Below are 15,208 nucleotides of genomic sequence, written 5' to 3'. Positions count from 1 at the left end.
AAAAAGAAACCTTCGCCACCAAGGATCCATCAAAGGTGTTCTTTGTTATTAGTATAAGTCCTCATTCAAAATCTAACGCAAGTAAAAGTAGAACATCAGAATATACTGAAAGTACCAAAAGTAAAATAGTAAAATAAATAAAACTTAAACCTATTACTCTGTGTATTACCCGGTGGCTCACCTGGTAGAGCAGGTGCACAGTGCGCCAAAAAAGAATCCTAGCTGCCAGGGTTCAAATCCCCCCTGCGGCTGCACTGCTGCTTTCACAAACCCCCAAAAAATTACAAAAAAACCCACTGTTTTTTCTCGTTTTCTGTACTTCCTTATCCTGACCCCCTACTTTACTCTATCAGAGTCCTGCCTCTCCTTGTCTGCCTGCCTGCCTGCCTTTCTACTCTGCCTTACTGATCTACCTCTGATCTATTGTAACTATCTACCTTGTTCGCTATTCGAACCCCGTACACTTAAGTGGTGGATCTGAACTCGACACGGGCGCCTACGTGCCGAGAACTAACCCCTGAGGCCACATACATGTACATGAAGCTCTGCTCTCCGTGCACATTTCACTTCTCCATTGAGTAAAGCACTTTAAAAATCACTACAGCTCACAAAGGATTTGAACACACAACCTCAGGTCTACTGACCTGTCACTTAACCCTCTGAGCTATTTGTCCTGAGAGACAGAACCTTCATTTGGTAAACTCATTCTCCACTTTGGGTGTCAGACTTGAAAATGCCTGGATGTCCCGGGATTCGAACCTAAGACTTCAGCTCACCGAGAAGTGTTGTATCACAGCGAGCTATTTCACTTGAGACAGTTATCAGTTGTTTGGTAGGATTTGTCACAAAGAAAATGTAAAATAGGAAATAGAACAAGTCGTAGTTTAGTCCATCCAATAAAACTGTCAGTGAAGTATTTCAGTAAACTGTGCCTCCAACATTTGTAAATGAGAAACTCTTCTCTGTTCTTTCTTCCATCATTGTGGATGTTCTACCTGAAAATCTGTGCAAATAAAGAGGATTGAACCCAGAACCTCCAGTCTTCAAGGCGGTGTTTTATCTCAGTGAGCCATATGACCTGAGAAAACTCTGTTTCATTTGGTAATCTTATTCTACATGTTGGGAGTTCAACATCCAGCACCTTTGCACCTCATGGGGCTCGAACCTGAAACCTCAGTTCTTCTGAACAAAAGTGCATCTCACTGAGCCGTTTGATCTGAGAGTTTGGCATGGTGTTCGGTAGACTTTGTGAGACAAAGATTTAAAAAAGGATATAAAAGAAGTCATAGTTTAGTCCTTCTGAAAAAAACTGTCATTGTAATTATTTCATACAATTGTGCCTCCAACGTTTGTAAATGGAAAACTCTTTTCTACAACATTTAGAAATGAAAACAAGTACAAACAAAGACGATTGAACCCAGAGCCTCCAGTCTTCAAGGTGTTTTATCTCAGTGAGACACAGTTCATCATTTTGGATGTTTTACCTGAAATTCAGTGCAAATAATAAGGATTGAACACAGATCCTCCAGTCTTCAAGGCAGTGTATTTATTTATAATTGGACTTCTAAATGTGCTGCACCTAACAAGAATCGAACACACAACCTCAGAGCTTCTACCCAAACATCTATCACACTGAGCTATCTGATCAGACATGCTTTCCTCACTTCTGTTAGATGTTTAGGTTTCTTCTCTTTGGTCGTTGGATGTAATGATGAATTGATGAACGCACACTGTGGGAGTTGAACTCACAACCTAAAGCTTTCTGAGAGCATTTGTATCACACTGAGCTAATTCATCTGACAGGCAGCGCTACATAACATACAGTGAGTCAGTTCAGGAGCCAAAAAGGTACCTTATAAGAAGTGAACTCATGACCCTGAATCGTACTTTCTGTACCTTTCTGAATGTATTCCTTGTTCCTGTATACGTTTTTAAAATGTTCTGCTGGTAGCTTTCTAGCAGCGGCAGGTTTTGAACCCACACTGGCACCTTTCATGTCCAAGATAAGCCCACTGTGCCACTGATGCAGATACCCAAAGACACATTGAGCTGTGATTTGTATTCTCCTTGTTGCATGTAATCTAGTTCTTCTACCGTCACACATAAGACTCTTCAGCGAACAGGAGCTGCTCAAGGTCTGGTTCTGCAGAGGAGGGGTCGCTGCACCTCCTCAGCCACTCATTGTGGCTCTCCATCAGGGCGAGCACCACCAGCTGGTCGCTGTTGGGGTTACTGCTCGGGTGAGAGGAAAAGTAGTCCTTCACTGTGTTGGTGGCACAGGGGGAGAGGCAGAAACGGGACTGTGGTGAATCCACCTGTGAGACGGGTGCCTAAGTGCCGAGGAGAAACCCAGTCAGCCACCAACTCATGTACAAGAAGAGCGGATTTATCTTCTTCATTTTGAGTAAAGCACTTTAAAATCACTATGCCTAACGAGGATTCGAACACACAACCTCAGGTGTCGTGTGTGTTGTGGGTCACCACACCCTCTGAGCTATTTGTCCTGAGACGTTATTGTTCCGTAGAGCTTATGACTTGTTCATTTGGGTTTTTGGACCTAAAGATCACTGCACCTGAAAAGCCTCGAACCCACAACCTGCAGTCTCACAGTCTGTGTTCTATCCCTCTGAGCTATTTGACCTGACAGTACTTTCATTCATTTGGTAAAGCTATTCTTCACTTTGGAAAACTCGTGCACCTCATGAGGATCGAACCCAAGACTCCAGCATACCAGACCAGTGTCATTTCTCTGAGCTATGCAGTATGTGATACTCATGTGTTGTTTGGTAGATTTTGTCACACACAGAAAATGTGAAAACAGGAAAGAACAAGTCATAGTGCTGTGAACTGTTAAACCTTTAACCTCTCTATGTCAAACAAACATTGGTGTGTAATGTGTGTTATGCAGAAGGCTTGATGCAAAGCGAGACATAATGCAGTGCTGACTTATTGAGTAGCTACAGTAACATGGGCTGTTGTTTGAAGGCTCTATTTTCCTTTAAAGGATGCCAATGCTATTCTCAGAGACACCGTTCAGGCAGCAGAGTCATTGACATGGGTGAAGAGGAGCGCATCATTGCTCTCCAGCAGCTGCAGTCCTCAGACTGGCGGGTGGGGCTCTCTGCACTCCTGAGGGGAGACAAGAAGAACCAGAGTCTTTAAAGCAGTGTTTTATCCATGTCAGCCATTTGATCTGTTTTGTTTGGTAATCAAATTCTACACTTGGGGTGTTGAACATCCAAACGTTTTGCATCTAATGGGTATTGAACATAAAACTTCTAAAACTCGTTTATAAAATACTGTAACTCCCATTTGCTCTGAGACTTCTGTCAAAAAGTCGTAGTTTAGTCTAAAAGAGCAGTAATAGCATAGTATGTCATTCAATTGTGGCATATGTAAATGAAAAGCTCTTCTCTTGGCTTATTTCAGTTGATATATTTGTGTTGGCCCTTTAAAATCACTGCAATGTATTCTTTGAGGCAGTGTTGTATCACACTGAACCATTTGATCTGAAGGTGTTCATTTTGTTCAATAAACTTGTCCTTCACCTTGAGTGTTCATGAAACTGCATTACACAACTGAACTATAACCCTTCTTTTTGAACATACTATACTATGACTTATACCCGACATACGATACTCAGTTTTTGGGTGATTTTCTCCGAGATCATCACATTTTCCTCTGACCTATATGACAGGAGATGCTACACGTTTGTTTTATAGAACTTTGGACTTCACTGCACCTTGTATAGAAGTGGGTCTTGTTGATCTCATGCAATGTGGGCTGTCCCCCCCCATAAAAAGTGATTTCTGAAAAGTAAGTATTAATAAAGAAGTTCCAAGAAGATATCGATGGGAGTCCCTGTTTTTATTCCCCCCATGACTGCAGGGCTAAAATCTGATGTAACATATACAGTGCACACAAATACAAAGACAGTAATGCCTCGGAGATCAAATTACAGCTTCGCACCTCACAGCAAAACAAGCGCCTCATTAGGAGACGATTTATAATATCTACCTGTTTCTGTGTATTCACACCTCCAAACCACTCGACACAAGTCCAATCTGAGGTGTTTAAAAACAAACGGGAGGGAGGAAAACAGGTAAACAAGTCGCAAAGAAACTCTTTCAAACAGATATGTCATTCATAGGAATTGTTGCGTCTTCCTTTCTGCCGTGGAAAAATAGTTTACGTATTGTAGCTAGAACTCCACTTCAAAGCCTACAAAATATCCCTTTTTGAACGACCTACTAATATTTAAATCTACAAACTCATTGGCTTATAAGACCTTGATAAATGGCCCTTTATGAATGAAAATCAATGGGGACAGACATCTCCCAGAATAAAAACATCTGCCTGATATTTAGCATAGAGTACCTCATTAAATTATCATTGACCATGAAAGGGAATTAAGATTTGGTATCGGAAAGGGTATCAATTATTCCTCTGATTCTTGCTTTACCTTTTTAACTTGCTAGTAAGGGAGACACCCAAGAGCCTTTATGAATAACCGGAGGTCGGAGAAGTATTCAGATCTTGCACTTAAGTAAAAGTACCAGAGGGTAGGAATTATGACTCATTTTCTTATAATATATGATATGTTTTATAATTATTGATCATTAAAGTGTTCTTTAAGGTGCAGCTACTTTTAATGGCTTTGTATACTGCAGGGTAGCTTGTGAATTTACTCCAGGTGTATTAAAGTCTGATTTCTCATCATTAATCCAGATCTGTAAATAAATGTATTTAATAAATGTACTACTTTGGTATTAAGGGTCCTGGAAAATTCAGCTGTAATGCGTCGAAAAGGAATGATAACACAATAAAAAAATCCAACTAGAATTTAGCATAATGAAAAGATTCAAGGGGTGAGTAGTAGCTACAGCGTTTTTATGGCAAAAAAAAAAATCCCAGGTCCCGAGTGTTGTGGAAATTCCACACTTAATCACCTTCTGGTAAGAAAAGAACAAATGTACAAGCTTCAAATCAAAGCTGTGTTATTTTAACAAAGAGCAGAGCATTTAACAGAATCAATTCCAGCCGGAGGCCAGATAACCTGCTCGACCAATGTGGTACCGGGACCTGAACGCGATCAAACATTAAACCAGATTCTTAAAAGGGAAGGAAGAAGGGGAACAGCCAATCAAATTCTACATTCTGAAGAGTATTGGAGAACATCTGGTCAGAGGGACAAACTGCACAAGGCAATTTACATTACAGTGGTGTAAATGTTGGCTAGACGGCCAAAACTTCCGTAAGTCATAATTATAAGCTAAACATCAAAGTTAACAAAGGTTAAAGAGAGACGGACATTTGTCTCTCTAAGGCGGTCAATATTTTAGCAGCTTGATGTGAATTTCATTAGTTAGATGTGGATTGAAACTGTGGGAAAGTCTAACTGCAGAAGAAACATATATATAATTAAATGGGACTATTATAAATGTCTGCGATTCCAAGCTCCTATAACAATGCAACATATGACCTTTTACTTAAAGTGGTATGTCTCTTTATTTCAAAGCTTCATGGTATAGTATATCGTTTTCTTTTACTTATAGGTGAGAAACATGGGTTCACATTTGTCATTTGACCTTTTATCTGATTTATTTACTTCTAATCTATCTAGTTGTGATTGTATTGATGTCCTCTTTCATTTTTGAATGGGTTTTGTCTCCTTGGTGGACTTCTGCCCTATTGTACTCGTAAAATCAAGTTGGAGATGATGCAAAATGAGACAACTGAGTGTTAAAAAAAAGGGAGGGTGATGAAGATGAAGATTTTTCTGAGATGCATCATCTCGTAGCGAAATGGGAGGGTGATGTTAAAGAAGCATAAATGACCAGTGTTGCAGAGAGTTGAACCATTTCCCTCCTCCCTCCTCCCTGATGGACAGCAGTGGGGTTTCTCTGCTCTGCTTCCCCGATCTCAACTCCTCCTGCAGGCGTCTGCCTTCCCCCGACTCCGACTCTGCCCTGCTCTATACCCTGCTGGCCTTCGTCTCTCTGCTCACTGTGACCCTCAACCTGCTCGTCATCATCTCCATCTCCCACTTCCGGCAGCTGCACACCCCCACCAACAGCCTGCTGCTGTCCCTGGCCGTGTCCGACCTGGTCGTGGGGCTGCTGGTGATGCCCATCGAAGGCCTGCGCTACATGGAGACGTGCTGGCTGCTGGGCCGGCTCATGTGCGCTCTGACTCCGTACGTGTCCTACTGCCTGCTCTCTGCCTCTGTGGGCAACATGGTGCTGATCTCCATCGACCGTTATCTGTCTATCTGCGACCCAATGCTATACTCCTCTAAGATCACCCTGCCCAGAGCTCAAGCCTCAGTCTGTCTGTGTTGGGCCTGCTCTGTCCTCTACAACGGCTGTATCCTTATGGGACACTTAGGGCGGCCGGACAGGTTCCAATCCTGCCATGGAGAGTGTGTGGTGGTCATCAGCCACATTGCAGGAATTGCTGACCTGTTTGTCTCGTTTGTTGGGCCCTGTACTGTCATGGTGGTTCTGTATATCAGGGTGTTTGTGGTTGCCATCTCTCAGGTGCGTGTGATCCGCTCGCAGACTGTCGCTGCAGGTCCCACCGCTAAGATATCAGAGATGAAGGCAGCCAGGACACTGGGGATTGTGATAGCTGTGTTTCTGATGTGCTTCTGCCCGTATTACTACCCCTCTCTAGCAGGCGAGGACACCTCCACCAGCTTGTCTTATTACGTTGTGTTGTCTTGGATCATGCTGACTAACTCCTGTGTGAACCCTCTGATTTACGCTCTGTTCTACCCCTGGTTTAGAAAAGCTATCAAACTCATCTTCACCCTCAGAATACTGCAGCCTCACTCCCAGGATGAAAAGTATTGTAGAGAGGGCTATAAAACATCTGTTTATTGTTGTTCTTCAGTGTTCCGCTAACATTTCCTAATCTAAATCTGCTGCACAGCCACAGAAACCCAAAACAACGCCCTCAGACAGAGCTCGTCCTTTTTGTCCCACGTTAACTGATTTTCTCATGAATACAAACCTGATCACTGAATGAGAAGCATTGCCCCCGACTCCCATGACCTCCCTCTGTAAATATATGTGAAACGACCTTGAATGAAACACTGTATTTGACATATAACAGCTGTTGTCCTTATGTGGAAACACTTTTTTCACTTCACCCCACTGTCATAAGCGTCAATGAATCATAAAAAAGGTGAAATTAAAAACGAGCACTAACAAGACTGTACAAAAAAAAATGTGTTCATTCTAGTTAATTTTGATATAATATAATAAATAACCATGTTTTTATTTCACAGACTAGTCAGTGGGCTTCTTTGTTTTGTTTAAAGTGAGTAGAGTTGAGCCCCTTCAGTTCACTATTTGTGAGAATTGTAACCTGGCTTTCATGCACTTCTCTTGCCAGCTGTAAATATAAAAAATAACCTCATAAATGTGGTGACTTATCTCTGCCATGGTTCATTTTAATGCTGTCCAAATTCCGATTTTCTCTTGCTGTATTTGAGTGGCTTATTATCGTCACACTTAACGTCCAAACACTTATCGATTTGGAAGCAGGCATCCGTGTGAATCAGGCCTATGAATCACAAAGATTCAATGGTTAGAGAACATTTACGTCAGTCTAAAGGCGCACAGAAACACTTTAAGGCTATACAAACGTTAGTTCTTACACAGATCATTTTGAGGGTTTGAGCTGTTTTGCTTCCATAGGTCAAGTTTAGGATGCGTCTGTTGATTTCTCCTAAATTCACCTCATGATATAATCATTCATTTGTATGTTTAAAAATAAAATGGAAGAGAACATGTAATACAAAAAAGAGGTGTCTGAGTGTCAGTTAAACCCTTTTCTTTGTACCACCTCTGAAGTCTTGCAAACTGTATGGAATTTTATAAAGCATGTATTTATAGGCCGTTTTTTTTAGAAATATGACTTTTATAATACTTCGATCCAGAAATATCACTTTAGTAGCACTTGCATACGCAATACTTATTTTAGTTGTATTGCTATCTGTTTATTAAAGCTGTTTACAGAGGGCTTTATTCATAGTATAGCATAGTGAGAAGGAGGAGGGAGAAATTTCATCATTCATCAGGTGTTTGTAAAAGCTGGGAGGTGGGGTTTGAGGAGGATAAATGGACTTTTTGATAGGGTGTAGCATCTCCTTTCTCTTCCCTGATGGACAGCAGTGGGGTTTCTCTGCTCTGCTTCCCCAACCTCAACTCCTCCTGCAGGCGTCTGCCTGCCCCCCAATCCGACTCCGCTCTGCTCTACACCCTGCTGGCCTTCGTCTCTCTGCTCACTGTGACCCTCAACCTGCTCGTCATCATCTCAATCTCCCACTTCCGGCAGCTGCACACCCCCACCAACAGCCTGCTGCTGTCCCTGGCCGTGTCCGACCTGTTGGTGGGGCTGCTGGTGATGCCCATCGAAGGCCTGCGCTACATGGAGACGTGCTGGCTGCTGGGCCGGCTCATGTGCGCTCTGACTCCGTACGTGTCCTACTGCCTGCTCTCTGCCTCTGTGGGCAACATGGTGCTGATCTCCATCGACCGTTATCTGTCTATCTGCGACGCAATGCTCTACTCCTCTAAGATCACCCTGCCCAGAGCTCAAGCCTCAGTCTGTCTGTGTTGGGCCTGCTCTGTCCTCTACAACGGCTGTATCCTTATGGGACACTTAGGGCGGCCGGACAGGTTCCAGTCCTGCCACGGAGAATGTGTGGTGGTCATCAGCCACATTGCAGGAATTGTTGACCTGTTTGTCACATTTGTTGGGCCCTGTACTGTCATGGTGGTTCTGTATATCAGGGTGTTTGTTGTTGCCATCTCTCAGGTGCGTGTGATCCGCTCGCAGGCTGTCGCTGCAGGTCCCACCGCTAAGATATCAGAGATGAAGGCAGCCAGGACACTGGGGATTGTGATAGCTGTGTTTCTGATGTGCTTCTGCCCGTATTACTACCCCTCTCTAGCAGGCGAGGACACGTCAAACCTCCTGTCATACTTTGCCGTGTTGTCTTGGATCATGCTGTTGAACTCCTGTCTGAACCCTCTCATTTACACTCTGTTCTACCCCTGGTTTAGAAAAGCTATAAAAGTAATCTTCACCCTCAGAATACTGCAGCCTCACTCCCGGGACTTTAAGGTCTCTGTGTTTAGTCTTGTTACAGTTTTGATAAAACATGCTGTCTGTATCACCTGTATGTGTGTGTGAGTTCTCTAGCCATACTCACTGTGAAATCCTTAATGACAGTCGACAGTCACAAGCACCCTGCTGAAAAAACACAATAACACATCAAATTGAATGGAGAACATATAACTGACGTGAATTTTTACTTAAAAGCCTGGCATGACTTAATTATGTTTAATCTCTGTGGTTTGCATCGTAAAAATGTGTTGCTTCTGTCTTTACCAGCTCTCATAAACACTAAGAAACCAGATAAAATAATGCATGATGTGATGAATGTGATCATGTGAGTGGTCCCTGCATGTAGATATATGTATTGTATTTCAGTAGTCAAATATATTCTAGTCCCTCAGTTTGTTTTATTCTAGCCTTCTTAACGTTTTTAAAAATGCTATCACTGTGATTAACCATAGCTTGTACGTACGTTGAGCTTCTCTTCATAACTGTTCGGCTGTTTTGAATTCTGAGATCATTTATTTTCTGCAGCTTTAATATGCTTTCAATTGAAAAACAAATATCAGCATGTCATTTTCACTCCTGCGAAAAAACATGAAATAAAAATCCATTATTATTATGCACTTAACTGTTGCGTCTTTATGAAGCATGCCTGTAAAACATAATAGTTGAGAATATAGTTATTACATTGCTTTTGAATCGACAAAATACAAATACAAGATTTACAATTACACACTTGACCTGTTTACTATGACAGCTTATTCTAGATATTCCGGTTTATTTGACACTTGCATGCAAATCATGGGAGCTAAAATAAAAATAGAGCAGGCAAATATTGATAGTACACCTACTATTGTCTCACTATCTTTTTGTCCTTTATTATTTATATTAAAGACATCTTGAATTGTCAAGGTCGTTTACCAGAGTCCTATTTTTTCTATTTCTTTCCACGAGACACAATAACACAATCTCTTAAAAAGGTCAGACAAAACTCTCATTAATGTGAATAAAAACACCTCAATGTTTGCCAGCATTTGTTTTACTTTAGTAAAAACTGTTTTTATGTCATAGTAATGAAAGGACTTGCAGTTTTCTTCTCCCGACTATCATCCGAACCAACAGGGGGCGAGGCTGCATTTAAACATTCGTTGAAAGCAATGGAGACGGCCAGCATACTCAGGAAATAACATGACTTTGGATGCTACAATTTCTGTATAACTTTCAATTGGATTTAATTTGTTTTATTTAAAACATGTTAGGGACATTATGTCGGACCGGCGGCGCTATTTTTAAGGTAAAAACTGTTCATAAAAGCCTTAAATTCTCTCTGCGCAGACGAGTTGGCTAGATTGCTTAGCTAGCTGCCTGCTAACATTAGCCATACCCTTTCTACGTATTAGTTATTTCAACTGGTACCACCCGACATATAAGCTTACTATATGTGCACTTGAATCATTAAACACAGGGATGTATCCAGAACAAAGCCAGAACAAGGTTACCTGGGTAAACGTGGTAACATTAGCTGTTTCTGCATGCTTTTGGCCGGCTTGTAATCAGCGCAGGTGTGAACAGGTGTGACGCAGATCTTATTGTTTTGTCTGTTATTATGTGCACCTGCCTAGCTATACATAAATTGTGTGTTTAAACGTATCTGTTTTGTTTTACTACTGCACCACTACGACATATTTCCGCTTAATGGATGTACTAAATACATTGTAAGCTCCAGCGCCAAGCATGGATGTTTAAAAAGAAAATAGGAAGAACCTTTCATTTACGTGAAATACGTAATGACGTCACTATTTAAAGGTATAGATAGATTCATAGCTAGATAGAGAGTCAGACAGATAGATACCCTGACTGTTTTCCCACAAACTAGACACTGTTGGTCTGTGAATTATACACCACTACGTCTCTCCTGTCTCTGCAGAACTCCCAGCAGACTGTGCCCAGGCTGTGGGTGAATCTATCCCAGCAAAGATGGGCTTCCCGATTACCCATGAACACTGTGGTGCTGTTTGTGCCGCAGCAGGAGGCCTGGGTGGTGCAGAGGATGGGCCGCTTTCACCGGATCTTAGAACCGGTAATTATCTGCCTGTACACGGGGAGGGTATTATCACAAGGCACAATTTATCTTTGTAAAGGTATAAATATATAGAAGACTTATAATTTCCTGTCCTCTCTTTTTAGGGACTCAACTTCCTCATTCCCGTTCTTGACAAAGTTCGTTACGTGCAAAGCCTGAAAGAGATTGTCATTGACATCCCCGAACAGTCGGCTGTGTCTCTAGGTATGTTTTTTTCAAATGACATAAACAATTGTAATTATTATTGGTTCAAATAAGCAATAAGTGTGTTCTCTGTCTTTACACAGATAATGTGACTCTGCAAATTGACGGGGTCCTTTATCTGAGAATACTGGATCCTTTTAAGGTATGCTTTTCATAATAAGCTATATAATACACAAAAGAACCTGGCGAAGGTGGGTGCTACCTGTGGGTTTAAGCTATAAGGGGTCATTTTGGTAACATCTCAGACCCTACTTGAGAGTATTACACAAACTAGATTTTCCCCAGCTATCAAATCGCTAAATAGCAGAAAAGACATGAAAACATTAATTAAGATTACCAGAACTTTTTTATGGTATGTAGAGTGACATTTACTAAAGGAAAAGTGTGATCTAAACTAATTAATACTCTGCTCAGACGCTTGTATATAGATTTCTTGAAATAGAAAATGTATCTGGGACTGAAGGTCTTTTAAAACCTGAACTTCATAATGGAGTAGCTCTGTTTAGCCAGCAGGTGGCGCCAGTAAAATTGGATGTTGTGTGAAATTACAGACAGACACTGAGGACTTTTTCTCTCTGCAGGCTAGTTACGGTGTGGAGGATCCAGAGTACGCTGTGACTCAGCTCGCACAAACCACTATGCGCTCAGAACTGGGCAAACTCACGCTGGATAAAGTGTTCAGGGTGAGAAACATCTGCACATTTTAGTGCGTAGCAACGAAATAATCATGCACGTATTTACCTTCAACCTGCTTCTTCTGCAGGAAAGGGAGTCCCTGAATTCCAACATCGTGCGCTCCATCAACCAGGCGTCAGACGATTGGGGAATCCGCTGCCTGCGATATGAAATCAAAGACATACAAGTTCCACCTCGTATTAAAGACTCAATGCAGATGCAGGTAATGAACACACACTTCTAACAAGACTGACAACTTTCTGTTTTCATGCCTGTAGCTTTAAATTTAGCAAGGATACATACATTTGTATTGGTGGAGGAATGTCAGAAATCATGTTTTCAGCCTCAATTTCATACATGGAAAGGGCTGATTTTCTGGTTACCTTTCCTCTAAACAAGACATTTTAAGACCTAGACAAACTGGGATGGATATGCTTTCCATATTTTCTGTAATTTTAAACACCAAATGATGATCAAAAAAGTCATTTTCTGCCATACTTTGCTGGATTCTGCTTTCAGGCATCCCTAAGAAGTAACATATATAATTCAATATATAAATAGTGAGACAATTGAAGACTGTAACTCAAGAGGGGTCCTACATGTTATGAGAATTAAACCAATTTTGTTTCCCCCTATGAGAAATATTCGACTTCCTTCTGTGTGCATTGATTCCTGTTCAGGTGGAAGCTGAGCGTAAGAAGAGAGCCACAGTGCTGGAGTCTGAGGGGATGCGGGAGTCGGGAATAAACGTCGCTGAGGGTCGCAAGCAAGCTCAAATCCTGGCATCAGAGGGCGAGAAGGCAGAGCAGATAAACAAAGCAGCCGGTGGGTGCATTTGACTTTTGTCTGAACAACTGTTTAACTGTGATTTTCCATTGACCCGTGCACAAATCATGCCATCACAAATGTAATTGAAGGTCTTGTTAGCGTACGACTTGGGGGCCGTCATTACAGTAAATCCACAAAGCATTTAATTGCATGTCTGCAGAATGTGTTGCACAAGGATCTGGTGACTCAAAATTCACACAAATCAAACACGCTAGCACGCTTAGGAAGAAATGAGCAAGAGGAATGAAATGAAAGGAGGTTTAAAGCGCACTTATAATACAGTGTTCTTTTTTGTGTCTCTAGGTGAAGCCCAGGCTGTGTTAGCCAGAGCAGAAGCTAAATCAAAGGCCATCCGTCTGCTGTCAGAAGCTCTGGCTGAACGGGTACATTTTATGCCTCTATCCTGCATTACTTGGATAATCATATTGCCGGTATGTTCCAGTAACTTCATTTTTGTCTGGGCTGCTGACAGAACGGGAATGCCGCGGCCTCCCTGAGTGTGGCCGAGCAGTACGTCGCTGCTTTCTCCAACCTCGCCAAACAGTCCAACACTTTGCTGCTGCCCTCCAATGCTGGGAACATCAGTGGCATGGTCACGCAGGTATGAGGAATTCTACTACCAAAAATCTTGGAATAAGGGTCATTTTTGGGTAGTTTCTTTACACAGGTGTCCTTGCCTGACGCTCCCACACACCATTGTACACAATTTGACTGATTAAATGATTGATTCCTGAATCCTAACTATTGTGGTTTTTCTGTCCTTAGGCCATGACCATCTACAGCACGCTGGCAAAACAGAGTCCAACAGCGGAGCACATGAAGACAGGCGACCCCGGCGACGAGCCTCCATTCCAGTCACCACCTGCCCAATAGCTATGGACACAAAAAGGATTTCCACAATTTTGCACTAAGACGTCCCTGCTGTGTGGACTCCCTCAGTGTCTGGTGCAAAAGGCGCTCTTATCTCCTGCGGGGCACAGGATGATGCAGCGGAGAATAAACAGAAAATGTGGAGCAAGGACGCCTGGGAGCAGAGAAACTGAGCCACAAATTAAACTACGCGTGTTTTAAAAGGACAGTTCACCCCAAAATCAATCCTTAATCTACATTATTTTTGATGTAAAATTAATGTGAATAGACTGAGAAATGTCACCAAAGATAAGAGGGATTTGTTTTGTGGTGAACTGTTCCTTTAGATGGACATTTGCAGGCTGTTATATTATTTATAACTGAATAAATATTTCAGGGTGTTTGGCACCTAGTGTTGTTTGTTGGAATATAATTTAATATACTTTTGAAAGCAGTGCTGTTTTGTTTCCTTAAGAAGAAGAAAAATAACAAATTACAAAGTGAATTCATTATTTGGGCGTCGGACTGGATTAGGAATGTGCGCTCTGAGAAAAATAGGGTATCATGTCTGTATCAGAGAACAATGGATATTCAAATTGCAACAGTGTGGTTTCTCCAGTTTCTGTATTTGTAGAGCTCGGATATAAATGGTATCTAGAGCTCAGAGAAAAATGTGTTTTTGTTACCAATTAAATTCTAACATTGTCATGATTAGTGCATCTGTATAGTGTCTCTTTCTTGAGATGTGACTGTTTTGAGCTTTTCTACTATCAATTTATTCTGCGTGCTTTTTTAGGGATTTTTAAAGTAGAAATATAAAGTTAGTACGATGTTTAATGCGCCACAAGGCTCAAACAAGCAGGACATACCCACACATCGCAATACAACTTCAAGAACAAACCTTAAAGAGGACATATTGTGCTCATTTTCAGGGTCGTATTTATACTTAGTTAATATGTCCTCCTTAATCTTTTAACTTTGTATTGTCGTCATTTTGGTATGTATCGTCAATTTGAGATTTGTAGCACGTATCAGGAATCATATTAACTATAATTCTTTAATTTTGACGTCTACTTGTAAATGATTATTTTGACAGTGTAGTGTTAGTACTTTTACTTCAGTAAAGGACCTGAGTACTTCTACCTCTGCCTCTTTATTCTGCTCCGAGCTTTCATTATGAAATGGAGACAGCAATGAGAGGAATGTGGAATTTGGTTGTGCGGATTTCAACACATAAAGCAAGCAGACACTTGCCGCTGCCGTGTGTGTGTGTGTGTGTGTGTGTGTGTGTGTGTGTGTGTGTGTGTGTGTGTGTGGAGGCATGTGTCTTTAATCCCTGAAAAGGCTGGCAGTGACTGGCCCAAAAATCGGATGTTTTCTCACCTGAGCGTTTCCCAGTCACACCTCTCTCTCCTTCCGCCTGCTCGTCCTCCTTTT

The 15,208-nt window shown here is 41.7% G+C and overlaps 3 protein-coding genes across 3 annotated transcripts; all 3 read left to right on the top strand.

Moving 5' to 3' along the window:
• Positions 1–5,882: 5,882 nt before the first annotated feature.
• LOC134861156 (trace amine-associated receptor 13c-like) lies at positions 5,883–6,905 on the top strand. The gene has a single exon (XM_063878183.1). It carries the CDS (start codon positions 5,883–5,885, stop codon positions 6,903–6,905), a length of 1,023 nt encoding a protein of 340 aa, XP_063734253.1.
• A 1,264-nt stretch (positions 6,906–8,169) lies between these two features.
• On the top strand, positions 8,170–9,204 carry LOC134860928 (trace amine-associated receptor 13c-like). The gene has a single exon (XM_063877806.1). The coding sequence runs from the start codon at positions 8,170–8,172 to the stop codon at positions 9,202–9,204; it is 1,035 nt and encodes a 344-aa protein (XP_063733876.1).
• A 1,059-nt stretch (positions 9,205–10,263) lies between these two features.
• On the top strand, positions 10,264–14,488 carry LOC134861089 (stomatin-like protein 2, mitochondrial). Its single transcript, XM_063878098.1, has 10 exons — positions 10,264–10,426; positions 11,060–11,212; positions 11,320–11,419; positions 11,503–11,561; positions 12,001–12,102; positions 12,183–12,317; positions 12,775–12,919; positions 13,226–13,305; positions 13,395–13,523; positions 13,688–14,488. Exons 1-10 carry the CDS (start codon positions 10,385–10,387, stop codon positions 13,793–13,795), a joined length of 1,053 nt encoding a protein of 350 aa, XP_063734168.1. The 5' UTR covers positions 10,264–10,384; the 3' UTR covers positions 13,796–14,488.
• The last annotated feature ends 720 nt before the right edge of the window (positions 14,489–15,208 follow it).

Source organism: Eleginops maclovinus, chromosome 24, assembly GCF_036324505.1.
Source record: "Eleginops maclovinus isolate JMC-PN-2008 ecotype Puerto Natales chromosome 24, JC_Emac_rtc_rv5, whole genome shotgun sequence".
NCBI lineage: Eukaryota > Metazoa > Chordata > Actinopteri > Perciformes > Eleginopidae > Eleginops > Eleginops maclovinus.
The sequence above is the reverse complement of the archived record's forward strand: the minus strand, read 5'-3'. Positions and strand labels throughout refer to the sequence as shown.